Source organism: Aotus nancymaae, unplaced genomic scaffold (genome assembly GCF_030222135.1).
Source record: "Aotus nancymaae isolate 86718 unplaced genomic scaffold, 86718_ANA_hifiasm-v0.15.2.pri h1tg000456l, whole genome shotgun sequence".
Classification (NCBI taxonomy): domain Eukaryota; kingdom Metazoa; phylum Chordata; class Mammalia; order Primates; family Aotidae; genus Aotus; species Aotus nancymaae.
This window is the reverse complement of record NW_026988871.1, coordinates 3,454-20,723: the sequence shown is the minus strand read 5'-3', so window position 1 is coordinate 20,723 and position 17,270 is coordinate 3,454. Positions and strand designations below refer to the sequence as shown.

At 52.0% G+C, this 17,270-nt stretch overlaps 3 protein-coding genes across 3 annotated transcripts; all 3 read right to left on the bottom strand.

Annotated features, from left to right (window-relative positions):
- Positions 1 to 971: 971 nt before the first annotated feature.
- Positions 972 to 3,825, bottom strand: LOC135268149 (putative protein FAM90A26). Its single transcript, XM_064372108.1, has 4 exons — positions 3,703 to 3,825; positions 2,876 to 3,075; positions 2,442 to 2,550; positions 972 to 1,925 (listed from the first exon to the last, which is right to left on the bottom strand). The coding sequence occupies exons 1-4, from the start codon at positions 3,823 to 3,825 to the stop codon at positions 972 to 974; spliced, it is 1,386 nt and encodes a 461-aa protein (XP_064228178.1).
- Positions 3,826 to 6,746: 2,921 nt separating this feature from the next.
- On the bottom strand, positions 6,747 to 9,600 carry LOC110567508 (putative protein FAM90A26). The gene is made up of 4 exons (XM_064372109.1): positions 9,478 to 9,600; positions 8,651 to 8,850; positions 8,217 to 8,325; positions 6,747 to 7,700 (listed from the first exon to the last, which is right to left on the bottom strand). The coding sequence occupies exons 1-4, from the start codon at positions 9,598 to 9,600 to the stop codon at positions 6,747 to 6,749; spliced, it is 1,386 nt and encodes a 461-aa protein (XP_064228179.1).
- Positions 9,601 to 12,521: 2,921 nt separating this feature from the next.
- Positions 12,522 to 15,374, bottom strand: LOC110567500 (putative protein FAM90A26). Its single transcript, XM_064372110.1, has 4 exons — positions 15,252 to 15,374; positions 14,425 to 14,624; positions 13,991 to 14,099; positions 12,522 to 13,475 (listed from the first exon to the last, which is right to left on the bottom strand). The coding sequence occupies exons 1-4, from the start codon at positions 15,372 to 15,374 to the stop codon at positions 12,522 to 12,524; spliced, it is 1,386 nt and encodes a 461-aa protein (XP_064228180.1).
- Positions 15,375 to 17,270: the final 1,896 nt, after the last annotated feature.

The following is a 17,270-nucleotide window of genomic DNA, read 5'->3' as shown; positions in this document are numbered from 1 at the left end:
GAGCTGGAGGGAGTAGATCACAGAATTCGAATCACTCTAACGAGCCGCAACGTAAAACCCCTGGAGAAAGTGTGTGCTGACTTGATCAGAAGAGCAAAGGAAAAGAATCTCAAAGTGAAAGGAGCAGTTCAAATGTCTCCAAGACTTTTAGAATCATGACAAGAAAAACTCCTTGTGGGAAAGGTTCTAAGACATGGGATCATTTCCAGATGAGAATCCAAAAGCTACTCATTGGCTTGCACAGTCCTTCTGAGATTGTTAAGCAGATTATTTCCATCACTATTGAGCCAGGAGTTGGGCTGGAAGTAACCTTTACACATTCTTAAGTCAAATATTTTAATAAATTGATTACCAGTTGTTAAAAACCCATGAAATGAGAGTCAAAAGATAGTCTGTCATCTTTTCCAATAATTTTATTAACTTCCAAACAATTTAATCACAAATATTTACAAAGGCATTCCCTACCACAATTTTCAAGGCTGAGGAAAGACCCCAAGAATGCTTTCCGAAGAACCCATCCCAGGGTCCAAAACACCAATCTCAGGGTGGGGCGTGGCTGAAGAGGGGCACCTATCAGGGTTCCCTAACTTTTCCCATATTCAGTCATGTAGAGAGCAGACACAGAGTAATTCCACAGTTTCCGGTTGACATGAGAGTGGAAGACTGACTCGTGCAGGACACCCAGTCTCTTACACAAGGAATCCTTGGCACAGAAGCTTTTCAGGGCCAGTTTCAGGAAACACATTCCAAATATAATTTCCCTCACCAGAATTCAAGTAGGCAGGGACTCTGCAGTTGGTCTCTACCTGATCTAGGCTCCAGCATGCACAGGAGCGCCTCAGAATGCGGGGACCTTCTGAGTCACCACACAAAGCCTGCTCCCCACTCTGGGCTCCTCAGTCCCACAGTCCCCTCCGAGTCACGGGAGCTGGAGGCCAGGGATCCCCTGCCAACTGCAGTCTCGCTCCAGGTCAGTCCAGCTCCTCCTCTGAGGAAGAGGAAACCTGAAGGTCCTCATAGAGGACACTGGGTGGGACACAAACACAGGGCCCCACAGACTTCTCTGTGACATGAGGGCTCTGAGTCGGGACGGCTCCCGGCTCCTCCAGAGAGTGGAATGAGGGAGCCGTCAGGAACCTGGAGCTCCACCCTCCGTCTTCCAGTCTCCTGAAGAGCATTCTGAGAGGCTGGTCTCCATCCTGGCTGGCCGCAGGGTGATGGGATATGGTGCAGGCCTGGGCAGTCGGCAGGCAAGGTCTGCTTTGCAGAGGCTGCAGGTCGATGCCGAGCACCTGGGCGGGTGTCTTCCGGCTCATCTGGGGTGACCTACTTGGTCCAAGTTCAGTTAGAGCTGGCAGAGGTTGTAGAGTCTCCAGGGCCCCCAGCTCCCCTCCCTGGATGCTGTCTTCGGGGATCTGGACGGGACCGACTCTGGCTTTCTTGGGGAAACTCAGGCAAGCCTGAATCGGAGCCTGGGCCGGCCTCTTGGCTCCTGGCCTGAAGCTGAGATTGGAGCCTAGGCCCAAGCTGTGTGTGGCGGCTGGTGGGCAGGGCTGTGAGGTCACAGCAGGACGTTTGTCTTGTGCCTGGGGGTCGATGACATGGTTCAGGCCGTGGGTGCTGGAGACAGCCTGGGGAACTTCACGGCAGCCACCCTCAGGGTGGCTGTTTGTGGGCTTCACCAAGAGGAGAGGCTGCGGGCCATGGCGCCGGAATGCAGGCTGAGGGATGTGGGCCACGGCCCCTGTCTGTGGTTCCGTGGGTCCACGACTTGAGGAGGAGCTCACACTGGCTTTTCTGAGGGGAGACAATGAAGCCCAGGTGGAGCCCCTGTCAGCTCTTTTGGGAGCTGAGCCGTCAGTGAGAGCAGCGTCCACGACTGGCCTCCTCTTGGTGGTGTGGACCGGCATTGGCCTGCTTGCCACCTGAAAGAAAGGAAACCACACACGTTAGATGTTCCTGCACATCCAGCCCACAGAAAACCCAGCACAGCCAAACACGAGGTGCTCACACCCTGACATTCCTCATACAGCCTTGACAGGCAGTCATTGGAAGCAGGGACTGATCCTCAAGTGAGTGCTGATCAGGACGAGACACGTGAAAAGCAAGCTCTGGAACTAGGTGTAGTGATCTACAAAATATCATTGCTGAAGTGATTGTGTCTTGGGGATTAACTGGAGTGACCTAATGTCCTCCTGCCGCTAGGAAAGTGTTGTTGGCAGGCTTGCAATAGTCGGACAGAGAGAAAGCACCAGGAAATATGGCGTTCTTAAACGCCTTCACCTGGAATCAAATAGACCTGAAAGGGTCGTTGAGACCCCGAGGCTGAGAAGGCAAGGAGGAGGGGTTTCCGGATTCCCTCCCACAGACAGGGGCCTGAAAGGAAGTCCCCCAGGGTAACCTACAGCAGATAAAGAGGAGGGGCCCAGGGCGACACTCACCCTCAGATAGTCACAGGATTCCGTCGATTCTTTTCGATTTGGCAGCTGCTTGGCTTGAGGTTTCCCGGAAATTATCTGGAGGAGAGCCTTCCTCTGCTGGTCTTGTGGCCTGCAGAACAGACAAAGTTCAGGTGATGGCCCCTAGTTTTCCCCAGGGGACAGGGAGAACCTCATCTGGGGCCCAGTCCCCCTCCATCATGTGCCAAGCTTCCCATCCTCCAGGCGGCCCTCTAGGTTTCCCAACTAAGGACGTTCCTTTGCATTCCATTGCTTTTTCCCCTGTCCTGGGCAACCTCCAGGAAACACCCCTGCCTCTCCCGTCCCTGAGTTGGTCTCCCAGGGTGAAGGGAGCTCCTGGGTGTGGCACCCTGGAGGACACCCAGCTCTTAGGTGGCAGTACCCAAAGAGCGGTGAAAACCCCTCCCACTGCTCACCTTGGTCTCTCTTCATTCTCTCCCTTCTCCTTGCTCCAGGGCCCCGAGTTCCCCTCAACCCGGGGCTTCCACGGTTTCAGATTTTCCTTCCCTTCCTTTTTGACAGAGGTCTGGGGGACCAGGGCTCCGTTCCAGCGCTTCATGGGGCACCTTGTACTTCTGGCCGTGTGGCCAAAGGCCCCGCAGTCTTTACACTTGACCTGTGGGTAGAAAGGAAGTGCTGTCAGTGCACGAGCATTTGAGGCAGAAATCAAATATCAAAAATGAGACAGATTGGGAATTCAGAGCTCAGTAGGGATTCCAGGGAGGGGACGGTGGCATGGGGGCCGTTAAGTGCTGGGAGAGCTCAGATACGGTGTTCCTTCCCGGAGTCCATGTTACAGAGAAACTCTTAATGGGAACACGCAAGGTTCTAAGGGTATGGGCATAAACCCAGTGTCAACAACACAGCCAAAGCTGGCTACGTGGGATTCTAGGCAGGAAGGGAGTCTGCTCTCAAGGGTCTCTCAAGGGACCTGTGTGGCCTGAGAGGAGGACCCAAGCCAGGCCCACCCTGGATAGAAAAAGAAATTTGGGCCGGTTGCGGTGGCTCATGCCTGTAATCCCAGCACTTTGGGAGGCCGAGGCGGGTGGATCTCCTGAGGTCAGGAGTTTGAGACAAGCCTGGCCAACATGGTGAAACCCTGTCTCATTTAAAAAAAAAAAAAAAAAAGAAAAAAAAAAGAAAAAGCAATGTGGGTGGGGGTAATAGAACTCTTTTGAATCCAACCCAGTCCCTGAGGACCACGGGACACCCTGATGCCCAAAAGATCCAGGACTACACTTACCCTGGGATTTTCCTCATCGGGTGGGGGAGCCCTTGGCCCAGCTGGGGCCCTCTGCTGCTTCTTGAGGGTCTGGGCTCTCATGAGTCTGTTTGCCCCTCTCTTGGGGTCACGGCATGCCATCATCTTCAACTCCTGGGGGTTTGATGTCTGCGTTTTTCAGGGTCGACTGTCGGGTCACCTGAATCACACACAAACACACACAAATCCACAGTTAAGCACACTGGATATTCACACACCCACAAGCCCTCACCTAATTCCTTGCTGCTGTGGTCATGAGGAGACCTGCCAGCAGTTGGTCCAATCTGTGGCTCACAATGTGATGTGCATCCTCAGATTACCGTATGTTCCTCTGCCAGGATTGCCTGGTCCAAGAGGAAACCTCGCCTGCCACGGGTCCCGTGGCCTCTGTATGGCGAGCTGAGCTTTCAACCCCCAACAACTGATTCTGGAGACTGGACTTAGGTCTATCACGATTCAGCCTACTAGGAAAGACAGTGATTCTGTCTCCCTTGACGCTCACAACAATCAAAACTACAGGGCATGGTCTGCGGGCCCCTTTGGCAGGTCTATTTTAAATCAGGAATAACAGATGCTTCCTATCACAACTTGATTTGCTCCTCTGGACATCTGACTTGGCAGCTGCCAAATAGAAATTCATAAAAAGAAATCATCTTCCCCTCTATCACCATAGCTGGATATGGTCTTCCCTGTTCTATGTTTTTGGCTGAGCTCCAGCCCCAGCCCCCATCTTTATTTTTCTGGTATTTTATAGGCTCCATACGAATTATGGAAACAGGGTGAACTAAGGTCATATCAGTTTCTTACATGACTAAAAGACAAACCACCCTCGTTCCACAATTCTTTTTCCATTAACCTAGCAACTCGGCATGATGGAGAACATTTCTGTTCCCATTTCCATCTCCATCTTCTTTCCAGGGATGGAAAGAAGATGGAAATACCTTCTCAGTTTCTGTTCCAGGAAATACTAGTAACAAGAACACACGTCTTACCCTATCATGTAGTCATTACCCCAATGTGATCTGTTCCTTTCACCTTTCTTTGTCTCTTTTCCTTCCAACTCCTCAGGAATGATGTGAGACAAACAATTTTTCAGTGAAACTAACCTGAAATGGCAGGTCTACTATGGTTCGTCGGCTGGCGCTCAGATGGGCAGATATTGGAGCAGCCCTGCGGGAAGCGATGCAGCCTCCAGGAAGCCAGAGGAAGGGTCTGAGAGGGAACTGGGCTCTGCAGGCTGCCTTTTATACTGCATCTGGAGACACCCATCCGGAAATGTACCCTCACCTAATCAACTTAATCCAATTACATGACCCAGAAATGTCTGTCTACAAAGCCCACTCCAAAATGACGTTCACTACTGACAAACGTTCTAAAACCCATATGTCCACCAGCAAGATTGGAAGACTCTGTGTCTCCTGTCAGAAAGATTCCATTTGCGCATGTAGCTCTGTCTCATTTTACATGGTGATTTTTAGAAGGTGGGGAAATAGACACAGTTGAATTGGGCGATTTCCCATGGGATGCACTACACCTGTTGAAGCTTGATTCCCCTTTCATTTGCATTTCATTAATTATTTATGATTCGGGGTGGAACACCTGCTTACCAATCCCCCATGCCTACCCCCAGCCCCGCACCCAACAACCTCGAGCTGGTTCCGTGAGCTTTCTGATCATAACGTTTCCTTCCATGTTCTTTGGTCATTTTGGTCATAATCCTGTTTGCTCTCAGGGGAGCAGAGAGTTTCTCCTATTGATTTTGGATACTGATACTTTTTAGGTCATGTAGATAATCAAGATAGTGACCCTCAATAGCAACGGAAGGGGAGCCACCGTTTGGTCTTTCTCAGAAAATCCCTCTCAGTTCAGAGACCTCCTAGATGTGGAATCCTGGTCAGAGTTGTTCCCAGGTCAGAGGATGGAGACAGCCTGTGCATGATGGATGTCTTTGCCTGGTTCTTTCAGTGATTCTCAACGTCACCTCCTCTTAGGATCGTGTGGGAAGTGACTCAATGGCCCGGGGCTCAGGCATCCGAAAAGAAGACGGGATGAATCTTTGACCTCGGAATGTACTTCAGCTTTACTGAGGTCTAATTGGCCAATGAAACTGTGCCTAGTGTTCCTGTGCACACCGGGAAGCGGCTTCATGGGGACCATCACAATTTTCGCCACACACTTGGCATCCCTGTGAGCCAACCGGGGACTCGTGGGTGGAAGCCGTGCTCACCACGTCGGCAATGTGCGTGAGATTCACTTGGCAGATTTTGACTGGGTACGTGTGTTGGTAGAGTGGGGCGTAGATTTTCCAACGCCTGTGGATTCTCAGGAAATCAAAGGGAGAAACAATCTCGTCAATGCTGTGGATTGCTAACAAAGTGGAGAAACCTTCAAGCCCTTGGAAAATCGGCGAAAAACAAACACACAATGAGAGTCGAAACACAGAATGTCGTCTTTTCCAATAATTTTATTAACTTCCCAACAAATTAACCACACATATTTACAAAGGCATTCCCTACCACAATTTTCAAGGCTGAGGAAAGACCTCAAGAATGCTTTCGGCAGAACCCATCCCAGGGTCCAAAACACCAATCTCAGGGTGGGGCGTGGCTGAAGAGGGGCACCTATCAGGGTTCCCTAACTTTTCCCATATTCAGTCATGTAGAGAGCAGACACAGAGTAATTCCACAGTTTCCGGTTGACATGAGAGTGGAAGACTGACTCGTGCAGGACACCCAGTCTCTTACACAAGGAATCCTTGGCACAGAAGCTTTTCAGGGCCAGTTTCAGGAAACACATTCCAAATATAATTTCCCTCACCAGAATTCAAGTAGGCAGAGTCTCTCTCTGCAGCTGGTCCTGGCCTGATCTAGGCTCCAGCATGCACAGGAGCGCCTCAGAAGCTGGGGAGCTTCTGAGTCACCACACAAAGCCTGCTCCCCGCTCTGGGCTCCTCAGTCCCACAGTCCCCTCCGAGTCACGGGAGCTGGAGGCCAGGGATCCCCTGCCAACTGCAGTCTCGCTCCAGGTCAGTCCAGCTCCTCCTCTGAGGAAGAGGAAACCTGAAGGTCCTCATAGAGGACACTGGGTGGGACACAAACACAGGGCCCCACAGACTTCTCTGTGACATGAGGGCTCTGAGTCGGGACGGCTCCCGGCTCCTCCAGAGAGTGGAATGAGGGAGCCGTCAGGAACCTGGAGCTCCACCCTCCGTCTTCCAGTCTCCTGAAGAGCATTCTGAGAGGCTGGTCTCCATCCTGGCTGGCCGCAGGGTGATGGGATATGGTGCAGGCCTGGGCAGTCGGCAGGCAAGGTCTGCTTTGCAGAGGCTGCAGGTCGATGCCGAGCACCTGGGCGGGTGTCTTCCGGCTCATCTGGGGTGACCTACTTGGTCCAAGTTCAGTTAGAGCTGGCAGAGGTTGTAGAGTCTCCAGGGCCCCCAGCTCCCCTCCCTGGATGCTGTCTTCGGGGATCTGGACGGGACCGACTCTGGCTTTCTTGGGGAAACTCAGGCAAGCCTGAATCGGAGCCTGGGCCGGCCTCTTGGCTCCTGGCCTGAAGCTGAGATTGGAGCCTAGGCCCAAGCTGTGTGTGGCGGCTGGTGGGCAGGGCTGTGAGGTCACAGCAGGACGTTTGTCTTGTGCCTGGGGGTCGATGACATGGTTCAGGCCGTGGGTGCTGGAGACAGCCTGGGGAACTTCACGGCAGCCACCCTCAGGGTGGCTGTTTGTGGGCTTCACCAAGAGGAGAGGCTGCGGGCCATGGCGCCGGAATGCAGGCTGAGGGATGTGGGCCACGGCCCCTGTCTGTGGTTCCGTGGGTCCACGACTTGAGGAGGAGCTCACACTGGCTTTTCTGAGGGGAGACAATGAAGCCCAGGTGGAGCCCCTGTCAGCTCTTTTGGGAGCTGAGCCGTCAGTGAGAGCAGCGTCCACGACTGGCCTCCTCTTGGTGGTGTGGACCGGCATTGGCCTGCTTGCCACCTGAAAGAAAGGAAACCACACACGTTAGATGTTCCTGCACATCCAGCCCACAGAAAACCCAGCACAGCCAAACACGAGGTGCTCACACCCTGACATTCCTCATACAGCCTTGACAGGCAGTCATTGGAAGCAGGGACTGATCCTCAAGTGAGTGCTGATCAGGACGAGACACGTGAAAAGCAAGCTCTGGAACTAGGTGTAGTGATCTACAAAATATCATTGCTGAAGTGATTGTGTCTTGGGGATTAACTGGAGTGACCTAATGTCCTCCTGCCGCTAGGAAAGTGTTGTTGGCAGGCTTGCAATAGTCGGACAGAGAGAAAGCACCAGGAAATATGGCGTTCTTAAACGCCTTCACCTGGAATCAAATAGACCTGAAAGGGTCGTTGAGACCCCGAGGCTGAGAAGGCAAGGAGGAGGGGTTTCCGGATTCCCTCCCACAGACAGGGGCCTGAAAGGAAGTCCCCCAGGGTAACCTACAGCAGATAAAGAGGAGGGGCCCAGGGCGACACTCACCCTCAGATAGTCACAGGATTCCGTCGATTCTTTTCGATTTGGCAGCTGCTTGGCTTGAGGTTTCCCGGAAATTATCTGGAGGAGAGCCTTCCTCTGCTGGTCTTGTGGCCTGCAGAACAGACAAAGTTCAGGTGATGGCCCCTAGTTTTCCCCAGGGGACAGGGAGAACCTCATCTGGGGCCCAGTCCCCCTCCATCATGTGCCAAGCTTCCCATCCTCCAGGCGGCCCTCTAGGTTTCCCAACTAAGGACGTTCCTTTGCATTCCATTGCTTTTTCCCCTGTCCTGGGCAACCTCCAGGAAACACCCCTGCCTCTCCCGTCCCTGAGTTGGTCTCCCAGGGTGAAGGGAGCTCCTGGGTGTGGCACCCTGGAGGACACCCAGCTCTTAGGTGGCAGTACCCAAAGAGCGGTGAAAACCCCTCCCACTGCTCACCTTGGTCTCTCTTCATTCTCTCCCTTCTCCTTGCTCCAGGGCCCCGAGTTCCCCTCAACCCGGGGCTTCCACGGTTTCAGATTTTCCTTCCCTTCCTTTTTGACAGAGGTCTGGGGGACCAGGGCTCCGTTCCAGCGCTTCATGGGGCACCTTGTACTTCTGGCCGTGTGGCCAAAGGCCCCGCAGTCTTTACACTTGACCTGTGGGTAGAAAGGAAGTGCTGTCAGTGCACGAGCATTTGAGGCAGAAATCAAATATCAAAAATGAGACAGATTGGGAATTCAGAGCTCAGTAGGGATTCCAGGGAGGGGACGGTGGCATGGGGGCCGTTAAGTGCTGGGAGAGCTCAGATACGGTGTTCCTTCCCGGAGTCCATGTTACAGAGAAACTCTTAACGGGAACACGCAAGGTTCTAAGGGTATGGGCATAAACCCAGTGTCAACAACACAGCCAAAGCTGGCTACGTGGGATTCTAGGCAGGAAGGGAGTCTGCTCTCAAGGGTCTCTCAAGGGACCTGTGTGGCCTGAGAGGAGGACCCAAGCCAGGCCCACCCTGGATAGAAAAAGAAATTTGGGCCGGTTGCGGTGGCTCATGCCTGTAATCCCAGCACTTTGGGAGGCCGAGGCGGGTGGATCTCCTGAGGTCAGGAGTTTGAGACAAGCCTGGCCAACATGGTGAAACCCTGTCTCATTTAAAAAAAAAAAAAAAAAAGAAAAAAAAAAGAAAAAGCAATGTGGGTGGGGGTAATAGAACTCTTTTGAATCCAACCCAGTCCCTGAGGACCACGGGACACCCTGATGCCCAAAAGATCCAGGACTACACTTACCCTGGGATTTTCCTCATCGGGTGGGGGAGCCCTTGGCCCAGCTGGGGCCCTCTGCTGCTTCTTGAGGGTCTGGGCTCTCATGAGTCTGTTTGCCCCTCTCTTGGGGTCACGGCATGCCATCATCTTCAACTCCTGGGGGTTTGATGTCTGCGTTTTTCAGGGTCGACTGTCGGGTCACCTGAATCACACACAAACACACACAAATCCACAGTTAAGCACACTGGATATTCACACACCCACAAGCCCTCACCTAATTCCTTGCTGCTGTGGTCATGAGGAGACCTGCCAGCAGTTGGTCCAATCTGTGGCTCACAATGTGATGTGCATCCTCAGATTACCGTATGTTCCTCTGCCAGGATTGCCTGGTCCAAGAGGAAACCTCGCCTGCCACGGGTCCCGTGGCCTCTGTATGGCGAGCTGAGCTTTCAACCCCCAACAACTGATTCTGGAGACTGGACTTAGGTCTATCACGATTCAGCCTACTAGGAAAGACAGTGATTCTGTCTCCCTTGACGCTCACAACAATCAAAACTACAGGGCATGGTCTGCGGGCCCCTTTGGCAGGTCTATTTTAAATCAGGAATAACAGATGCTTCCTATCACAACTTGATTTGCTCCTCTGGACATCTGACTTGGCAGCTGCCAAATAGAAATTCATAAAAAGAAATCATCTTCCCCTCTATCACCATAGCTGGATATGGTCTTCCCTGTTCTATGTTTTTGGCTGAGCTCCAGCCCCAGCCCCCATCTTTATTTTTCTGGTATTTTATAGGCTCCATACGAATTATGGAAACAGGGTGAACTAAGGTCATATCAGTTTCTTACATGACTAAAAGACAAACCACCCTCGTTCCACAATTCTTTTTCCATTAACCTAGCAACTCGGCATGATGGAGAACATTTCTGTTCCCATTTCCATCTCCATCTTCTTTCCAGGGATGGAAAGAAGATGGAAATACCTTCTCAGTTTCTGTTCCAGGAAATACTAGTAACAAGAACACACGTCTTACCCTATCATGTAGTCATTACCCCAATGTGATCTGTTCCTTTCACCTTTCTTTGTCTCTTTTCCTTCCAACTCCTCAGGAATGATGTGAGACAAACAATTTTTCAGTGAAACTAACCTGAAATGGCAGGTCTACTATGGTTCGTCGGCTGGCGCTCAGATGGGCAGATATTGGAGCAGCCCTGCGGGAAGCGATGCAGCCTCCAGGAAGCCAGAGGAAGGGTCTGAGAGGGAACTGGGCTCTGCAGGCTGCCTTTTATACTGCATCTGGAGACACCCATCCGGAAATGTACCCTCACCTAATCAACTTAATCCAATTACATGACCCAGAAATGTCTGTCTACAAAGCCCACTCCAAAATGACGTTCACTACTGACAAACGTTCTAAAACCCATATGTCCACCAGCAAGATTGGAAGACTCTGTGTCTCCTGTCAGAAAGATTCCATTTGCGCATGTAGCTCTGTCTCATTTTACATGGTGATTTTTAGAAGGTGGGGAAATAGACACAGTTGAATTGGGCGATTTCCCATGGGATGCACTACACCTGTTGAAGCTTGATTCCCCTTTCATTTGCATTTCATTAATTATTTATGATTCGGGGTGGAACACCTGCTTACCAATCCCCCATGCCTACCCCCAGCCCCGCACCCAACAACCTCGAGCTGGTTCCGTGAGCTTTCTGATCATAACGTTTCCTTCCATGTTCTTTGGTCATTTTGGTCATAATCCTGTTTGCTCTCAGGGGAGCAGAGAGTTTCTCCTATTGATTTTGGATACTGATACTTTTTAGGTCATGTAGATAATCAAGATAGTGACCCTCAATAGCAACGGAAGGGGAGCCACCGTTTGGTCTTTCTCAGAAAATCCCTCTCAGTTCAGAGACCTCCTAGATGTGGAATCCTGGTCAGAGTTGTTCCCAGGTCAGAGGATGGAGACAGCCTGTGCATGATGGATGTCTTTGCCTGGTTCTTTCAGTGATTCTCAACGTCACCTCCTCTTAGGATCGTGTGGGAAGTGACTCAATGGCCCGGGGCTCAGGCATCCGAAAAGAAGACGGGATGAATCTTTGACCTCGGAATGTACTTCAGCTTTACTGAGGTCTAATTGGCCAATGAAACTGTGCCTAGTGTTCCTGTGCACACCGGGAAGCGGCTTCATGGGGACCATCACAATTTTCGCCACACACTTGGCATCCCTGTGAGCCAACCGGGGACTCGTGGGTGGAAGCCGTGCTCACCACGTCGGCAATGTGCGTGAGATTCACTTGGCAGATTTTGACTGGGTACGTGTGTTGGTAGAGTGGGGCGTAGATTTTCCAACGCCTGTGGATTCTCAGGAAATCAAAGGGAGAAACAATCTCGTCAATGCTGTGGATTGCTAACAAAGTGGAGAAACCTTCAAGCCCTTGGAAAATCGGCGAAAAACAAACACACAATGAGAGTCGAAACACAGAATGTCGTCTTTTCCAATAATTTTATTAACTTCCCAACAAATTAACCACACATATTTACAAAGGCATTCCCTACCACAATTTTCAAGGCTGAGGAAAGACCTCAAGAATGCTTTCGGCAGAACCCATCCCAGGGTCCAAAACACCAATCTCAGGGTGGGGCGTGGCTGAAGAGGGGCACCTATCAGGGTTCCCTAACTTTTCCCATATTCAGTCATGTAGAGAGCAGACACAGAGTAATTCCACAGTTTCCGGTTGACATGAGAGTGGAAGACTGACTCGTGCAGGACACCCAGTCTCTTACACAAGGAATCCTTGGCACAGAAGCTTTTCAGGGTGGGTTTCAGGAGACCCATTCCAAATATAATTTCCCTCACCAGAGTTCAAGTAGGCAGAGTCTCTCTCTGCAGCTGGTCCTGGCCTGATCTGGGCTCCAGCATGCACAGGAGCGCCTCAGAAGCTGGGGAGCTTCTGAGTCACCACACAAAGCCTGCTCCCCGCTCTGGGCTCCTCAGTCCCACAGTCCCCTCCGAGTCACGGGAGCTGGAGGCCAGGGATCCCCTGCCAACTGCAGTCTCGCTCCAGGTCAGTCCAGCTCCTCCTCTGAGGAAGAGGAAACCTGAAGGTCCTCATAGAGGACACTGGGTGGGACACAAACACAGGGCCCCACAGACTTCTCTGTGACATGAGGGCTCTGAGTCGGGACGGCTCCCGGCTCCTCCAGAGAGTGGAATGAGGGAGCCGTCAGGAACCTGGAGCTCCACCCTCCGTCTTCCAGTCTCCTGAAGAGCATTCTGAGAGGCTGGTCTCCATCCTGGCTGGCCGCAGGGTGATGGGACATGGTGCAGGCCTGGGCAGTCGGCAGGCAAGGTCTGCTTTGCAGAGGCTGCAGGTCGATGCCGAGCACCTGGGCGGGTGTCTTCCGGCTCATCTGGGGTGACCTACTTGGTCCAAGTTCAGTTAGAGCTGGCAGAGGTTGTAGAGTCTCCAGGGCCCCCAGCTCCCCTCCCTGGATGCTGTCTTCGGGGATCTGGACGGGACCGAATCTGGCTTTCTTGGGGAAACTCAGGCAAGCCTGAATCGGAGCCTGGGCCGGCCTCTTGGCTCCTGGCCTGAAGCTGAGATTGGAGCCTAGGCCCAAGCTGTGTGTGGCGGCTGGTGGGCAGGGCTGTGAGGTCACAGCAGGACGTTTGTCTTGTGCCTGGGGGTCGATGACATGGTTCAGGCCGTGGGTGCTGGAGACAGCCTGGGGAACTTCACGGCAGCCACCCTCAGGGTGGCTGTTTGTGGGCTTCACCAAGAGGAGAGGCTGCGGGCCATGGCGCCGGAATGCAGGCTGAGGGATGTGGGCCACGGCCCCTGTCTGTGGTTCCGTGGGTCCACGACTTGAGGAGGAGCTCACACTGGCTTTTCTGAGGGGAGACAATGAAGCCCAGGTGGAGCCCCTGTCAGCTCTTTTGGGAGCTGAGCCGTCAGTGAGAGCAGCGTCCACGACTGGCCTCCTCTTGGTGGTGTGGACCGGCATTGGCCTGCTTGCCACCTGAAGGAAAGGAAACCACACACGTTAGATGTTCCTGCACATCCAGCCCACAGAAAACCCAGCACAGCCAAACACGAGGTGCTCACACCCTGACATTCCTCATACAGCCTTGACAGGCAGTCATTGGAAGCAGGGACTGATCCTCAAGTGAGTGCTGATCAGGACGAGACACGTGAAAAGCAAGCTCTGGAACTAGGTGTAGTGATCTACAAAATATCATTGCTGAAGTGATTGTGTCTTGGGGATTAACTGGAGTGACCTAATGTCCTCCTGCCGCTAGGAAAGTGTTGTTGGCAGGCTTGCAATAGTCGGACAGAGAGAAAGCACCAGGAAATATGGCGTCCTTAAACGCCTTCACCTGGAATCAAATAGACCTGAAAGGGTCGTTGAGACCCCGAGGCTGAGAAGGCAAGGAGGAGGGGTTTCCGATTCCCTCCCACAGACAGGGGCCTGAAAGGAAGTCCCCCAGGGTAACCTACAGCAGATAAAGAGGAGGGGCCCAGGGCGACACTCACCCTCAGATAGTCACAGGATTCCGTCGATTCTTTTCGATTTGGCAGCTGCTTGGCTTGAGGTTTCCCGGAAATTATCTGGAGGAGAGCCTTCCTCTGCTGGTCTTGTGGCCTGCAGAACAGACAAAGTTCAGGTGATGGCCCCTAGTTTTCCCCAGGGGACAGGGAGAACCCCATCTGGGGCCCAGTCCCCTTCCCTCATGTGCCAAGCTTCCCATCCTCCAGGCGGCCCTCTAGGTTTCCCAACTAAGGATGTTCCTTTGCATTCCATTGCTTTTTCCCCTGTCCTGGGCAACCTCCAGGAAACACCCCTGCCTCTCCCGTCCCTGAGTTGGTCTCCCAGGGTGAAGGGAGCTCCTGGGTGTGGCACCCTGGAGGACACCCAGCTCTTAGGTGGCAGTACCCAAAGAGCGGTGAAAACCCCTCCCACTGCTCACCTTGGTCTCTCTTCATTCTCTCCCTTCTCCTTGCTCCAGGGCCCCGAGTTCCCCTCAACCCGGGGCTTCCACGGTTTCAGATTTTCCTTCCCTTCCTTTTTGACAGAGGTCTGGGGGACCAGGGCTCCGTTCCAGCGCTTCATGGGGCACCTTGTACTTCTGGCCGTGTGGCCAAAGGCCCCGCAGTCTTTACACTTGACCTGTGGGTAGAAAGGAAGTGCTGTCAGTGCACGAGCATTTGAGGCAGAAATCAAATATCAAAAATGAGACAGATTGGGAATTCAGAGCTCAGTAGGGATTCCAGGGAGGGGACGGTGGCATGGGGGCCGTTAAGTGCTGGGAGAGCTCAGATACGGTGTTCCTTCCCGGAGTCCATGTTACAGAGAAACTCTTAACGGGAACACGCAAGGTTCTAAGGGTATGGGCATAAACCCAGTGTCAACAACACAGCCAAAGCTGGCTACGTGGGATTCTAGGCAGGAAGGGAGTCTGCTCTCAAGGGTCTCTCAAGGGACCTGTGTGGCCTGAGAGGAGGACCCAAGCCAGGCCCACCCTGGATAGAAAAAGAAATTTGGGCCGGTTGCGGTGGCTCATGCCTGTAATCCCAGCACTTTGGGAGGCCGAGGCGGGTGGATCTCCTGAGGTCAGGAGTTTGAGACAAGCCTGGCCAACATGGTGAAACCCTGTCTCATTTAAAAAAAAAAAAAAAAAAGAAAAAAAAAAGAAAAAGCAATGTGGGTGGGGGTAATAGAACTCTTTTGAATCCAACCCAGTCCCTGAGGACCACGGGACACCCTGATGCCCAAAAGATCCAGGACTACACTTACCCTGGGATTTTCCTCATCGGGTGGGGGAGCCCTTGGCCCAGCTGGGGCCCTCTGCTGCTTCTTGAGGGTCTGGGCTCTCATGAGTCTGTTTGCCCCTCTCTTGGGGTCACGGCATGCCATCATCTTCAACTCCTGGGGGTTTGATGTCTGCGTTTTTCAGGGTCGACTGTCGGGTCACCTGAATCACACACAAACACACACAAATCCACAGTTAAGCACACTGGATATTCACACACCCACAAGCCCTCACCTAATTCCTTGCTGCTGTGGTCATGAGGAGACCTGCCAGCAGTTGGTCCAATCTGTGGCTCACAATGTGATGTGCATCCTCAGATTACCGTATGTTCCTCTGCCAGGATTGCCTGGTCCAAGAGGAAACCTCGCCTGCCACGGGTCCCGTGGCCTCTGTATGGCGAGCTGAGCTTTCAACCCCCAACAACTGATTCTGGAGACTGGACTTAGGTCTATCATGATTCAGCCTACTAGGAAAGACAGTGATTCTGTCTCCCTTGACGCTCACAACAGTCAAAACTACAGGGCATGGTCTGCGGGCCCCTTTGGCAGGTCTATTTTAAATCAGGAATAACAGATGCTTCCTATCACAACTTGATTTGCTCCTCTGGACATCTGACTTGGCAGCTGCCAAATAGAAATTCATAAAAAGAAATCATCTTCCCCTCTATCACCATAGCTGGATATGGTCTTCCCTGTTCTATGTTTTTGGCTGAGCTCCAGCCCCAGCCCCCGTCTTTATTTTTCTGGTATTTTATAGGCTCCATACGAATTATGGAAACAGGGTGAACTAAGGTCATATCAGTTTCTTACATGACTAAAAGACAAACCACCCTCGTTCCACAATTCTTTTTCCATTAACCTAGCAACTCGGCATGATGGAGAACATTTCTGTTCCCATTTCCATCTCCATCTTCTTTCCAGGGATGGAAAGAAGATGGAAATACCTTCTCAGTTTCTGTTCCAGGAAATACTAGTAACAAGAACACACGTCTTACCCTATCATGTAGTCATTACCCCAATGTGATCTGTTCCTTTCACCTTTCTTTGTCTCTTTTCCTTCCAACTCCTCAGGAATGATGTGAGACAAACAATTTTTCAGTGAAACTAACCTGAAATGGCAGGTCTACTATGGTTCGTCGGCTGGCGCTCAGATGGGCAGATATTGGAGCAGCCCTGCGGGAAGCGATGCAGCCTCCAGGAAGCCAGAGGAAGGGTCTGAGAGGGAACTGGGCTCTGCAGGCTGCCTTTTATACTGCATCTGGAGACACCCATCCGGAAATGTACCCTCACCTAATCAACTTAATCCAATTACATGACCCAGAAATGTCTGTCTACAAAGCCCACTCCAAAATGACGTTCACTACTGACAAACGTTCTAAAACCCATATGTCCACCAGCAAGATTGGAAGACTCTGTGTCTCCTGTCAGAAAGATTCCATTTGCGCATGTAGCTCTGTCTCATTTTACATGGTGATTTTTAGAAGGTGGGGAAATAGACACAGTTGAATTGGGCGATTTCCCATGGGATGCACTACACCTGTTGAAGCTTGATTCCCCTTTCATTTGCATTTCATTAATTATTTATGATTCGGGGTGGAACACCTGCTTACCAATCCCCCATGCCTACCCCCAGCCCCGCACCCAACAACCTCGAGCTGGTTCCGTGAGCTTTCTGATCATAACGTTTCCTTCCATGTTCTTTGGTCATTTTGGTCATAATCCTGTTTGCTCTCAGGGGAGCAGAGAGTTTCTCCTATTGATTTTGGATACTGATACTTTTTAGGTCATGTAGATAATCAAGATAGTGACCCTCAATAGCAACGGAAGGGGAGCCACCGTTTGGTCTTTCTCAGAAAATCCCTCTCAGTTCAGAGACCTCCTAGATGTGGAATCCTGGTCAGAGTTGTTCCCAGGTCAGAGGATGGAGACAGCCTGTGCATGATGGATGTCTTTGCCTGGTTCTTTCAGTGATTCTCAACGTCACCTCCTCTTAGGATCGTGTGG